This window comes from Fusarium subglutinans (assembly GCF_013396075.1).
Source record: "Fusarium subglutinans strain NRRL 66333 chromosome Unknown NRRL66333_c0000003, whole genome shotgun sequence".
NCBI classification, from domain to species: domain Eukaryota; kingdom Fungi; phylum Ascomycota; class Sordariomycetes; order Hypocreales; family Nectriaceae; genus Fusarium; species Fusarium subglutinans.
In genome coordinates, this window is record NW_023502066.1 from 408,835 (window position 1) to 422,562 (window position 13,728).

General features: G+C 49.5%; 5 protein-coding genes across 5 annotated transcripts; 3 read left to right on the forward strand and 2 right to left on the reverse strand.

Moving 5' to 3' along the window:
* Positions 1 to 3,722: 3,722 nt before the first annotated feature.
* On the forward strand, positions 3,723 to 4,548 carry FSUBG_731 (uncharacterized protein; the record flags this gene model as incomplete). Its single annotated transcript, XM_036685602.1, has 3 exons — positions 3,723 to 4,045; positions 4,194 to 4,346; positions 4,467 to 4,548. 3 exons carry the CDS (start codon positions 3,723 to 3,725, stop codon positions 4,546 to 4,548), a joined length of 558 nt encoding a protein of 185 aa, XP_036543747.1.
* Positions 4,549 to 5,883: 1,335 nt separating this feature from the next.
* On the reverse strand, positions 5,884 to 6,375 carry FSUBG_732 (uncharacterized protein; the record flags this gene model as incomplete). The annotated part of the gene is made up of 1 exon (XM_036685613.1): positions 5,884 to 6,375. One exon carries the CDS (start codon positions 6,373 to 6,375, stop codon positions 5,884 to 5,886), a length of 492 nt encoding a protein of 163 aa, XP_036543748.1.
* An 884-nt stretch (positions 6,376 to 7,259) lies between these two features.
* On the forward strand, positions 7,260 to 7,865 carry FSUBG_733 (histidinolphosphatase; the record flags this gene model as incomplete). The annotated part of the gene is made up of 1 exon (XM_036685624.1): positions 7,260 to 7,865. One exon carries the CDS (start codon positions 7,260 to 7,262, stop codon positions 7,863 to 7,865), a length of 606 nt encoding a protein of 201 aa, XP_036543749.1.
* A 562-nt stretch (positions 7,866 to 8,427) lies between these two features.
* FSUBG_734 (uncharacterized protein) lies at positions 8,428 to 9,540 on the reverse strand (the record flags this gene model as incomplete). The annotated part of the gene is made up of 3 exons (XM_036685635.1): positions 8,428 to 8,657; positions 8,713 to 9,479; positions 9,533 to 9,540. The coding sequence occupies 3 exons, from the start codon at positions 9,538 to 9,540 to the stop codon at positions 8,428 to 8,430; spliced, it is 1,005 nt and encodes a 334-aa protein (XP_036543750.1).
* A 339-nt stretch (positions 9,541 to 9,879) lies between these two features.
* Positions 9,880 to 12,305, forward strand: FSUBG_735 (vesicle-fusing ATPase; the record flags this gene model as incomplete). Its single annotated transcript, XM_036685646.1, has 3 exons — positions 9,880 to 9,998; positions 10,054 to 11,914; positions 11,973 to 12,305. 3 exons carry the CDS (start codon positions 9,880 to 9,882, stop codon positions 12,303 to 12,305), a joined length of 2,313 nt encoding a protein of 770 aa, XP_036543751.1.
* Between the last annotated feature and the right edge of the window lie 1,423 nt (positions 12,306 to 13,728).

Consider the following 13,728-nt stretch of genomic DNA (forward strand, 5'->3'; position numbering starts at 1 on the left):
TGCAGAGTGTAGGGGTTTAAGCCGAGTAAAGGATGTATTAGCATGATCAGTGATGAATGTTTCCAATATCGAGTGCTCATGTGGCTGGTCGTTCCCTCATGGCTTAGGTTAGCATGGGACGTATGTGGAAGTTCAAGAGAGCATCTTTCTAAGTCGATATTGGCCTTGCAAAGACTCTGGACACGCCAAAGATCAGGATTGAACATTTCACTTCGGCGAGTAATCCGTCCATATCGGTCCCTACGATGGTCTTGTGAACCATGTCGGCTCAGACGCAACGTTTAGATCATCCGTCCTCGCGAATTCCCTTCAAGATTCGTCAGACAAAACTCGCAAGCTAAGAGCCCATCTAGGACAAATGTCCAAGCATGTACCCTGTCACAGATAGTCTGAGCTAACTGCGCCAATGCTCACCAACTAGATAAAGATGGTGGATGGTGGATCTTGCGGTGTACCTTGTGGTGACTGGTCGGTAGTAGCAAGCGGGGGAGGGGCGAGAAAGAAGGAAGAAATGCCGTATGTACTGAAAAGACCCATTGCAATGGATGCAATCATGCTACATTTGTCCAAGCATTATCCAATCAATTATGGACAGGATTTGACCGGTTCTTTTCGCCAATGGAATGGCGTTGGACAAAAGGTTGAACAGATCGAGGGTGGTGAAGCCGAAAGCTCAAGAATCTGGACATGAAGCATCTCGAAAGTCGTGTTGAAGTCGTGATAGTGGATCCTTGGAGTTGTATCAAGGCAATGGGTTCTCGGTGTTACATGGCACGTCAAATGCTTCATGACGAGCTCAATTGAGTTCTCTCGAGAAAAGATATCTCAGATATGGTCAATGAGGCTCTGCGTGATTGTGATAGAAAAACTGATATGGCACGTGGAACATCCAAGATTGAATCAAGCAAAGGAAAAAGCAAATCCAACCAAAACGAAATGGCTGTCAGTCATCATCAATGTAAGATACCAGGAAGGTACGTTACGCACGCACGCACTTTCCTCCCCCCACCATCCCACCAACTTGATGCGTCCAGCTCATCTCATGGATGTATCCTTCCTCCTTCCATTCCTAAGAACTTCTTCCACTACCTACGTATTACACGCACGCACCTGCCAGACAGAAAAGCTAAAGCTCCTGCAAATGGCACACCATCTTTGTAGAGAAGGTGCCAGAGACACCTGTCGATTGAGGTGACCCCTCGATCGGGTCCCTGGAATTCAATACCGGACCTTGTCTTGTCTGTCATGTCTTTCACTCCATACAATTGCATATCAAACCCACCGTCACAGCAACGTCTGGTAATCGTTTTGACAACGCATCATTACATTACATTACATTACATTACCTTACCTCCTGTGCTCTGCTGTAAAGGTACAGACAGTTACAGGACAGAACAATGCCAGAAATTGCCCGACTTGATGCACCTCTACCCGACCCGCCGCCTTGCGTTCGCTTCTCAATTCACACCCTGTTAACCGGTTCTGAGAGCCAATCCTCGGTCAGACCATTGCAAGGCCTATATGGATCATTACCTCTTCCTTCAGTCTCGACAGACAGACATGTCTGGGCTTTTTGGTTAAAACGCCGCCAGCGAACAAGATGCAATTGGAGGGGGGTGTGGGCGAGATTGTGTTTGGTGCTTTAGAGGGAAAATGAAAATCCAAGGCTGCTTTTCCATCAACTTCGTCTTTTGGCTTTGCTTAGCGTCAGCGCGCTTGTTTGCAACTCTCTCCGCCTCCGTCTCCAGGCTCCAGGCTCCTGCCTACTCCCCTGCAGCAAGGAACAAGATGCAGTCCTAATGCATCCCAAAATTACACTGCGGATACATTCAGGAAGTCTGCATTCTCCAGTATCCGCTCCTCCGCGCAGATGTCTTGCTATTTACTTGCCCCAAGCGCTTGAGCTGGACCTGAAGATGGAATGCCAAGGTTCTAGCAGGCGGCTGGTGATCTCTCACGAATATCCATTTACACGGTGAGGCAACCAATGTCTTTTTTCTTCAGACACCCACCACCAATGTTACCCGCTACTCCAAACGGTACCGGAACCCGGCCGATTGAGATGTACTCTGTATGGTACAGATATGCCTTTGTGAGGGTGTGGGCATTGGTGTCTACTTTACTTACCTAGGTCCATCTAGCCAACTCTCCAACCAGTCAGCGTTGATTAGGTCGTTCGTTGCGCTGTCCGTTTGGTCCTTTCTTACCTGCGATCCATTTACCTGCTTTCAGTCCGTAACTAGCTATCACCAAAAAGCAGCGTGCCAGCCTAGTTTACATCGGCTATGTCCCTCACGTCACTGGACCAGGAGCCCAATCCAAGCCTGGCCTCGACTTGCCTCCTCCGCTTCTCAACGACCAAGCCCGTGACGCTCAGACGACTAACACTGTCGGTCTCTAGTTATCGCTCCAGACAAGCAAATATCGGTGGGAAAACTTTTGCCCCCAAGACAAATTATACACATGGTTCTTATCCCTTCTCAACGTTTGGACCCAAGGGCTAGTGCAGCCACTTGTGTCCGTTGATGGACCCGGATATGCATGGCATCTTACCAGCATCTTACTTTCTCTTGCACTTCTCCTGCTGTACCATACGGTCTGGGTCGGTCCCTTCCAAGTCGGGTCTTCTCTCGGTCTCCGCTCTGGCACACAGACGCTTTTTTTCTCTTTTTATTAATTGCCCGCTAGCACATGGTATCGTCATGTTGTGCCCGTCGCCATATTTGACACATATCCATTGCCCTATCAAGCACATATCCCCAGTCTCTCCCCTAAACCTGCCCGGTGAATATCGTTTTGGGCCCAAGGCGGTCTCCATTTTTTACTCTCTTATTAATTGTTACATCTGACATCTGAGATTACAGTCTTTACTCTCGGCATATGCACATGCGCATGCGCATCCTAGGCTGGTCTTGTTACACGCAGCCAACGGCGTAGCTCAGAGGCGTTTACAATTTCAACGTCACTGCATTTGTCAAAGCAGTGCCCTTGAAGTATCTTAAAGCCACTCTTTCCTTTAGGTTACGCCTTATTCAAAGATTGGTCTTTCTCTATCTTCACCCTCCCCCAAAAGCCCTATCTTGAGCATGTTCCGTTACTCTTCTCTTTCGTTGGCTCGGATGTCAAACGGCAGTACATCTCGGATAGTTCTCTAACATTTCATTACCCTTCCAAGGCTCTTTGCCGCTTCTAGCCTCCCTAGTCACCCTCCTAGTAGTCCTAGTTTTGAAGTTTTGTTACCTGGTCATATCGTTGCCGTCCGTGATGGCCCACACCTGTGCATCTCGTCGTGATCGTCTCGTCTAGCCTCTCATCACCCTCAGGACCATGCCATCGTCCTGTCATATCCCATGACACGCCCTCATGGGCGGGGTTACTCGTCCTTCGTTGACGAATGGTGTCAAGATGAGTTATCCTGAAGTTCTTCCGGTTTGGCCGATCAAGGTTTCTGAAAAAGTATAAAAAGGCCAAAGTTGATACTGTTGAAGCTTTCTTCTTCTTCTTCCTTTCTCATCACTCTTCAACCAGCTCCTGACTTGAAGTCCCAACTTCCCCAGCACTTATACACAGTCTCCTTGACTTGTTGTCTTGATACACGACTCTCATAACTCAACTGAGCTTCACTTGTCCTTAGCCTACCCAACCTTGAACAATCACTTGGATCACTTGTCAAAATATTCAATTGGCATAAACATTTCTTCTTCTTCTCTCAAACAATCACCATGTCTTCTCATTACACTCCTGCGGGCTACTCCATGCCACTTCCCGTTCCCTCCAAGGGCTCCCAATACCCCACCTACAGCCAGTATTCCGTCTCGCCTCCGGAATGTGATGACTCGGTTAGCTCCGCCTCGGGCATCCCCTCCTACAGCAATGGTGGATACTCGGCTACCTCGTCCGGGTACCAATATTCTGGCGGGTACGCCGAATATGAAAGCACTCGCTCTGCTAGCGGCGTTGACTTCCAGGAGTACATGCAAGACCGCTTTGCCAACTCTTTTGACCCAATCCCCCTTGACCGCAGTATGGCCATGCAAGCTCAGACGTAAGTGGATCTCCCATCCGATTCCCACAAACGCGAGCAGACTATCTTTGTTCGCCGATATTCGCAAAGTTACACAAGCTTGTTGTTAGCGGCAAGCCTTCAAGCTTTCATTTGGCCAGTATGTATACTGACTCGATTTTGTGGGTAGATCTGGTAAAATGAATGCCAAGCACCGCGAGCTCATGGAGCTTCAGAAGAAGGCTCAGGCTCGTCTTGCGAAGACCCGTGAGCGCTTCCAGGAGGGTATGCGGGATGCCCATGAGGTGCGCAGCGATCTTGAGTGGACACAAAAGAAAGTTGGGTAAGTCGAACACTTTGCGGTTTCTTTTGCGCCGTATGGCAAACGCAACGGCATTTTGTCATGCGCGGCTCAAACCACAGAATCAAAGAGTAGTGAAATGAGACTAACCGATCTTCGTAGCTCGCTGAAGACCAAAGCTTCTCGCAAACATGGCAAAGAATACAGCAAGGCCCGCGCCCGATTTCCTTCCCCTGAGAACTAGATGATTCTTTGGGTCTTTCTTTGGAGCGGCATTTTGAACTTTTACGACCAAAAACTTTACTTAGCGAGCAACTTTCGGCCACATGCGATTCACCAAAATTTCCTACTTGCGCACATAGTTTCACTGCAAAATGCAGGAACACACGATATCAGATTCTCGGATTTCCAGATTAATTGTTTTTTGTATTTAGCGAGTATTTTACGCTTGTCATGCCACCCTCATCACGACCTGCATGAACGAGTAGTTCATGCAAGGGGAGCGTGAGGTGACGTTGAAATCAGGGGCACTAAGCGCGGCAATTGAGCCGCCTGGCGCGCAGTGTCTTGCTGCTTTTACGCAGAACGACAGGGCAGGTGTGTGGGCACTTCCTAGCCAGGAACGCCAGCCTTGTGGCTTCTGGCAGGTGTGGGGGAAAACACGCGGAGAGGGCGAGGATGGGCGGCTTTTTCACGACTTATGGCTTATGATTGGATGAACTGAACGATCTAGGGGCGGTTGATAAAAGTACACCTCCTCCCCAGCTTCAGTGGGGTGCCAGGTATAGCGTCAGCGGAGTTGCAGCAAGACATGATGTGTCGGAACCGGTTGCTGCACGGAAGATATGCTTAGAAGCCTCTCTGGGTATGGGTGACGCGGGAGCAGCCGAGAGCGTTCTGCTCGTGGCATTTGCCGAGGGGGGTGTACTGAGTGAGTAACGTTGGAGAGCATTGGAGCGAGAAGATGACATGATGGAGAAAAGTAGCGGACTCGCAAAGCAGTGTATTTCAGACGCTTGCCCCAATCAGGGGAGGCAGCGACGTTGGTATCGCTCCATTGGGTAACGCGGCGAGCCTGGAGAGCTGATGGGACCATCTTGGGAGGAGCCAGGATCTGTAAGAAGGCATTCTTTGTGGATATCTCGACTGGAGTATGGAGTCTCATAGCAAGCAATATCTCGTTTCCCCTCTTTGACTGAAGGCATAGCCCTGGGACCAATTGATGTGATAACCCCCCCGTAGATGTGATTGACCTGCTCCCCACGCCCCTCCAGACCATCGACGAGCCAGTCTGAGTAAGTACAAGCATGTGATATGAGGCATATTGGCGTAGCGAGTCGGAGTCCCGTTGTAATGGTACTCGGAGGTTGTCGTGACCCCTGTCGTTTGTGTCACATGACTCCCCACGTGACACGATATTCGGTATCAAAATCTGAGTCTGGCCAAAATGTGAGCCATGGCCCTGCAGTATCGCGACAGGCGCTTCCCGAGGTAGTCCATGCTAACGAAGCTTGCCTCTTGACAATGTTCAGTTCGTGGAATCCATATGCATTGGCAGTTGTCCGTTGGTGTCAATGTTTCAGGCAGGAGCACCACCTGTCGTAGCAGCGTTCCCAGCCTTTGGGGTGATCCACGTCCCTCTTGTCGCCAATCCCCGGGCCCTCTCAATCTTTTCCCAGGGATTCTCGTTGGACAGGCGGTCATAGTATCCTGTGAACTTATTACCCCTGGCCCCGTGTGCGCCTGAGTGCTGGTCTCGAGGTGTGGCTTGCGCCGGAGCAGGTCTCTGGGGTAGGCTAGCCGGGCGCGCTTGCGCTGGTACTTTCTGTTCTGGGTCGGCATCTCCTTCGTTATCGTCGTCATCCAGCGAGATCTCATCCTTGTTTGAGCCGGTTCCCAGAGCTGTAGAGTTTGCGCCGGTTGCCGATGACTTGGACGGCAGTAGGGCATCTGCATTTGGATTGTAGCGACGGCGCTTGGAAGGTGGTGATGCCGCGCCGAAGGATGAGAAGCCCATCTGAGCCATGAGGTCGTCATCAGAGACTTCCACGTCGTTTTCTGTGGGGTCCATCCTGAAAACTTGAAAAGGGATGTGGCTGAGTATGGTTTAATTAGATGGTGAAGAAGGCAGTGAGAAGTGTCCTTTTAAGTGAGTGAGATGAGAAAATTAATGAGTGAACGGAGACAAGTGAGTGAGATGGTGGAAAGAATGAGGTGTGTCTGGTGCAACTGGAATCTGGGGTTAAGGCTGATTGTGGAGTTGTGGCTGTTGGGCAGCTATTGTGGCTTGACTCTTGGGCTTGTCCTGTCCTGTCCTGTCCCGTCCCGTCCGTCAGGGCATCCGTCGGCATATACGTAGAACCAACAAGGATTACCTAGAGAATGTAAGAACAAAATTATGATCATGGCATAATTCGTGGCTCCCTGTCTTACAGACCAAAACAAATTGCTGATACATACAGATGTACCCGATTATGGCGCAATAGTTTTCATGCCCTGAAGGAGGACAGTATAACAGCCAATGTTTGAGAGAGAAATGGAATATCAGTGACATCAGACTGATGATCACAGGGCCCTGACGAGACTTAATTAGAAACAAATAGGCTAGGATAAGTTATGCAGTCGGAAGATTTAGCGAAAGTCGACGAATGAAGATGGCTTTTCCCTAAGGTAGTGCTTGTGTAACAGATCTGCGGCCACCCGAAGCCTGGCGTGTTTCATTTCTTGCCTGTGAAGAAATTAGGTACCAAGCAGGCCTTCTCATTATCAAGCAACCTTGCAATTGCAATTTTTTTCCAATGTCAATCCATCTGTTCTTCTCACAAAAGTACCTAGTCTAATATACCCATCCTTAGCTACCTACCTAGTTTCATCCCATCTAAACTAACATTTTTTGTTGCTTCTTTTTATCACGTCATTGAATCTTCACTACTACACAACAACATCATCATCATCATGGCCGATCCAAAGCCCATCAAGCTCAACCCCCCAACCAAATATGCCCCATCTACCAAGAACTCACCTCCCGTGGACCCTCCCACTCTCGACTGGCTCACCACAACATGGAGCGTCACGCACTCGACGCTGAGCATGTGGCGCGATGCCCGCAATGTCCGCATCACATACAAGCTCCTCCCCGGAACCGCAGATGGCCGACCCCGTCTCGACGACCTCGTCGAGTACGAGCCGCTGTCCAAGGACGGAACGCTCAAGACGGTCCAGGGCACAGACACACAAGCTTCGTCTATCGGATGGGATTGGCGAGGCAAAGGATGGCTCGTCTTTGTCAACTCGCACTGGGAGCTGCTGGGCTGGGGCGAGGCCGTCACTTCAGAGGGCGTCAAGGAGAGATGGGCGGTTACGTGGTTTGCCCCTACTGTGTTTACGAAGGAGGGTGTTGATATCTACTGTGACCGTAAGGAGGGTTTGAGTGAGGAGACGTATGTGAGGATCAGGGAGGCGTTGAAGGGGTTGGAGACGAAGAAGGTGCCTGAGATGGTTGAGGCTCACATGCAACCTGTTGAGATCAGGCTACCGTGGGTAGAGGGAACCAATGAGTAGGCGACGTGTTTGGACGAGCTTCTTAGTTTGACTTTTTAGTATTTTGACGTAATATACCCCCTCGCCAGAAATAAAGATGCTGCCTAATGGATGTGTACACATTACAGAATCATGGCATCTTTCTAGCATCATGTGAGCTCAACGAACCTTGTCTTCTGAGTTCTCAACTAAAGCATCAAGATAGACATCAGTGAGCACCCTGATGTGTTGGGAGCCGTGATGTGTTCTTTACCAAAGTACTATGTAGACGTCCTTGCATCATTGCCTTTCATTCAGATAAACCTTTCACCAAATGATCTCACAACCTCAGGAGCCCCAACTAACCATTGACAACAAGTCATCATCATAAACATGGCGTCACGGCCGTAGTCACGATGTCAGGCAAGACTCATAGCGTCCGTCATATGGATACAGAGGAGAATTTGTATCCTCCTAGCTAACAGGCAGTCAGATTGAGTATGAGATATCAAAGGGTACAAATCGTGAAAGTCATTGAATGGGTATCATATGCTAAGCTATCAGTTTTTGGAATGGTGTCGTCGTCGTTCATGACCAACCCCTTCTAAGGATCGCCAGTCTCTTTTTTGAAACTCATCGTCTCTCCGTGGCCTCTCTTTTCGATCTTCACTCCCCTCGTAGTGTCTTCTCTCCTGCCTTGACCCATCTCTATCGTGACGCTCATGCCTTCGAATTCGTGAGTCAGAATGGCCACTATCGCCATGTCTTCCTTCTTTTGATCTGTGTCTCCGTTCATGTCGATTGGGAGACCTTTCCTCGTCACGATCGCGACTCCTATGTCGCTCTCTACTCCTGTCCCTTTCATGATGCCTTCTACGCCGTTTCTCACGATGGCGTTCATCACGACGCATCTGCTTCAGCTCTTCTTCTCTTTCTTCTTGGAAACGCTTCCTCTCCTGTTTGATCTCTCGAACTTTGGAAGCTCCCTTTTTCATCATAGCGAGAGGGTCGTTAGATGCTATGCGCTTGGCATCTCGTTCTTTGCGATTCGGATCCTGGTTTCCCCATACATCTTTTGACGAGGCATCAGGGGCTGCAGCATCAGATTGAGAGTACCAAGGTTTAAGAGCGCCATCTTTTCCTGTAGCATTCGAGAAGCGCATTGTGTACTGATCCTCGTAGCTCTGCTTTTTCTTCTTGGCTTCCTTTTCAGCCTCTTCATTCTTCTCGGCGTGAGCTCTGGACTTCTCATCACCCAGAAGATCAATATGTCCATTGTGATCCACAAGGGGCGCAGAGCTTGTGCTCTTCTTCTCAGGCTCTATTCTTACAAGTGCCGAGTTTTCATTTTCTCTAGCGATTCGCATCTCAAAGTCGGTATCATCCTCGCCTGGCTGTTTTCGTTTTCGTCGCGTGCTCATCCTTTGCGACGCATCGCGATCACGAACGGGAGGCTCCTCATCTTTCGGTGGTTCATCGTCTTCAATCGGCGGTGGTACTTCGCCTCGAAGAATAGCTAAGCGCCGTTGTGCATCTATCTCTTGCATGCGCTGCTCCTCAGCTTCTTCGGCGGCTTTTGCGGCGGCTTCGTCGCGACGAACACGGGCGATGTTGTCGGCATTGTAAACGTTCCACGACTTCTTCCCTAGTAAGTGGCTATAAAGGGTTAGCTTCCGTGGCAAATGGGCACTTGAACAATCAGTACTTACAGTGGCATTTTGATGATGTTAGGAGAATGGAAGTCAAGGTCTAAGTTAGTTAAGTTTAGACCGAGGACCCTTCCCCAAGTTTAGGAAACTTTAGGGAACTTTCATTAGTGGGGGCCGTGTCGTCACCCGCCGTGACGGCTGTGTCACAGGCACCTAGGACCCCGCCATTGAGCTGGCCAGGCTAGGATCGCCACCTAAAACTGTCCTTAGGGGGACTCGACTTACTTAAAAGGTGGGTAGCTTCCCCTGCATCGAGTGCGTTTTAGGATTGCAACAACACCTTGCGTATCCTAACTTGTCCTTTCCATCTTTCAACATCACTATCACCACTTCGTCCTCCTACCATTATGAATCGTCCCTTTCGCCCTCACCCAGGGCAGCAGGGGCCTCCGCCTCGGGCAGCGCGACTACACGTCGAGACAATCGAAGACAAGACTCTTCGTACCAGATTCGTTTACAACAACAAGTAAGCCCGCACTTTGCAACAGTAACAACCTCCGACAAAGCTAATGACTAGGAAGATGCGCCGTTTCTCCTGAAGACTTCCCTCCCAATCGAGATGGCTCTGACCATCACATCCTCATCCGCGGCGGTCAACCTGTTGGCGAATACGTCGTCACTGCCACACCTATTCCAGGCTTCCCGAGAGGCGGTATCAGTCTCACCGACGCCCAGCGAACATGGGCCGGCATCACCATGAGGGACGAATTCATCGGCGAGATCTATAATCCATTCAGCGCTCGATCCGATGCGTACCTTGGCACTGTCGAACTTTCGATCACTTTCAGAACCCAAAGCAAGAAGACAGACGTTCCCTACGATGAGGATGAGCTCTCCAAGCTCTTTATAGACTCGTACCAGAACCAAGTGCTTGCTCCTGGGCAGCGCATGCTCATGGACCATCGCAACATTCCTCTTCTGGTCATTGTTGAGTCCGTGGTTCTCACGGGTCTGGATACGTCTTCAGAAGCGGAACAGAAGAACCAGGACCCTAATGCCAGAGGTATCCTGATTCCTCAGAGCAAGGTGTTCTTCCACGCCAAAACAGGAGATGGCTTCAAACTCAAGCCTTCGGTGAACAAGCCCAACGCCAGCGCCATCTTCGCTCCCAGTTTCAAGTTTGATGATCTTGGAATTGGTGGTTTGGACACTCAGATTTCCACCATTTTCCGCCGTGTGTTTGCGTCTCGTATTTTCCCTCCTGGTATTGTCGCCAAGATGGGCATTGATCACGTCAAGGGACTACTACTTTATGGTCCCCCAGGAACGGGTAAAACCCTGATTGCCCGACAATTGGGCAAAACTCTCAACGCTCACGAACCTAAGATCGTCAATGGTCCCGAAGTACTGAACAAGTTTGTGGGTCAGTCCGAGGAGAACATCAGAAAGTTGTTCGCAGACGCAGAGAAGGAGTACAAGCAAAAGGGAGACGAGAGTGGTCTTCACATCATTATCTTTGACGAGCTTGATGCTGTTTGTAAGCAGCGAGGCTCCGGATCGGGGGGCGGCACCGGCGTTGGTGATACTGTGGTCAACCAGCTCCTTGCCAAACTCGATGGTGTGGACAAACTCAACAATATCCTTTTGATCGGCATGACCAATCGAAAGGATATGATCGATGAGGCTCTACTTCGACCTGGACGTCTAGAGGTTCAGCTGGAGATCTCTCTTCCTGATGAAGAGGGTCGATTTGGTATCATCAAGATTCACACTTCCAAATTTGTCAAGAACGACATCTTGGACCACGACGTCGACTTGGCTGAGCTTGCTCGCCTTACCAAGAACTACTCCGGTGCTGAAATTGCTGGTCTGGTCAAGGCAGCAGCAGCCAGTGCATTCTCTCGCCACACTGATGCCAACCAGATTACTGTTACAAAGGATATTGAGCACATGAAGGTCAAGTGGAGTGACTTTTTATTGGCTCTCAGTGAGGTCCGGCCAGCATACGGCGCCTCTGATACGGACTTGGAGGCGGTTCTTCATTCCGAAATTATCCATTATTCGCCCGACATTCAAAACATATTGAACGATGTACTGGGTGTGTCGCACATGGTCCAGGGGCATCCTAAACACCATAAATCTTCGATTATTTTTCATGGTGCCCAGGGAAGCGGCAAGACTGCCCTAGCTGCACATATTGCGAAGCTTTCAGATATCCCCTTTATCAGGATCATCACGCCTCACAAACTTGTCGAGTATCGCGACGACATAGCCAAGTCGGAGTTCATTACGAAGACCTTCAATGATGCTCAGAAATCGGCCGTCAGTCTGCTGATCTTGGACAGCATTGAAAAACTGATTGGATGGAACCCTATTGGACCTCGATTCTCAGCGACAATAGCCAACACAATATCTGCTTTGGTCGCCAAAGATGCGGTTCAGGTAAGCATTTTATCAACATTGCAGCACGAGCGAGTTCTCTTGCTAACAAGTAACGCAGGGACACCGGCTTCTCATTTTCGCAACGACTTCTAAACTCAGTGTTCTCGAGGAGCTCGAGTTAGCTAAGGATTTCTCGCGGGATATATACGTGCCTACAGTATCGAGCCTCCGTGAGCTGAAAACCGTCCTGCAATCATCAGGCGGCGTGGCGGCTGGAAGCGCCGACCAGGCCCTAGCTCGTATTTATGAGCATGCTGGAGGGGAGCATGTTGGTGTTGGCATCAAACCAATCATGGAATTCATCGCGGAGGCTGAGATGAGTGAAGACAGTGATCTCTTTGTCGATAAATTTTCGAACTCGGTGGTGAAAAGGATTCAGAGCCTTCGGTAGTGGTATGAAGAGCCAACAAGATTAGACTAGACTTCAAAGCTCTTTGCACAGATTGGCTACCTAATTATGATAAAGATTTGATGAGTTTAGTCAACGCATCCTAAATGACAAAAAGACCTAGGTAACATAACGGAAGTTTAGGATAATTTTAGGATATCTTTTGCCGAGTTTATTTTGATACCCTTCCTCAAAGTCCGATGTTTGCTCGCTCCCCGATGATAGGGTAGCTTGTTGGCGATGTTACATGGCCGATCACATGGCCATCGCTTCAAGCGGCTGATGATCATTGAAAGGCAATACGTGAACATGGGAACCTTGAAGCACGCACGCGAGAATGGATACTAGCCCACTCGCCAAGTAGCGATAACTATGCCGCATTCCTTAGAAGCAGCATGAACCAGTTCTAAACAAGAAAATGCGGCTGGGTTTGGGCGGAGCGGTTCATCGGAACCGGCGCGGGCCTTAAAACTACAGTATACGTACTTACGAACTACTTTCCAGATCTTGACTCGGCCGGGGCAGCGGAGGCGAGAAAGAATGTGTCGATAGGTGCTGAAAGAGAGAATTGTATGCGTGGTGTTGGATGGGAACCCCGCGGCAAGACAGATGGTTGGATATTGAGGTTTTGACTGACTCGTGGGGATGGAGATTTAGTGGTTGAGAGGACGGGTACACCGCATGTTTGCCGAGTCAAGAGTGGTCATTGGAGGCTCTTTGTGCTAGTTAGTGAGTAGGTATGCAGGTATATGGATTCCTTGAACTGGCGTGTATTTATCACTGATGTTGATGCTCAAAATGATATCGTGACGGATGGCCCTTTGACGTGTGGATGTTGTATTGTGAAATGTCAGTACTGTAAATAGCATCGGCGATTTGTTTTATTCGGCGAACTAGTAGCACTGCATATTACGGAAACAGTCCACAGCATGCACCTTCTACCGAGATGCGGGTCCTTCAAGTAAGACAAAGGTTGCGTGAGAAGTTGAGTGAGACCTTGATAAGGCTGCAGAATCAATCAATCACATCAACTCCAAGACAATCTGAGTCTCTACATCCCAAAGTCGACCTCGACCTCGACCTCGTTGGAATTCTGTACTGTACCCTAGACCCTAGACCGAGACCGAGACCTGAACCTGGACTAGAGGTACCGAGACAGGAAAAGACCCACGGATGCTTCCCCGGGCACCCAAGCAGTTGGTGTCGAATCAGAGCTTAAAGTTCGGCCTAGGCTTTTTGGCTTGGTCTGATTTCCCAGGATCTCATGCCTTGTCATGGATGCACGGCATGGCACGTGTAGGGAGGATCAGATCGCGCGCGAGAGGAATGGACTGATGCTCAAATGTTGTCAGTTTCAAGATGGAGGAGAACAGAGGAGAAGAATAGTGATTGATTGTGATAAGCAAAAAAACAATAACACGGATAC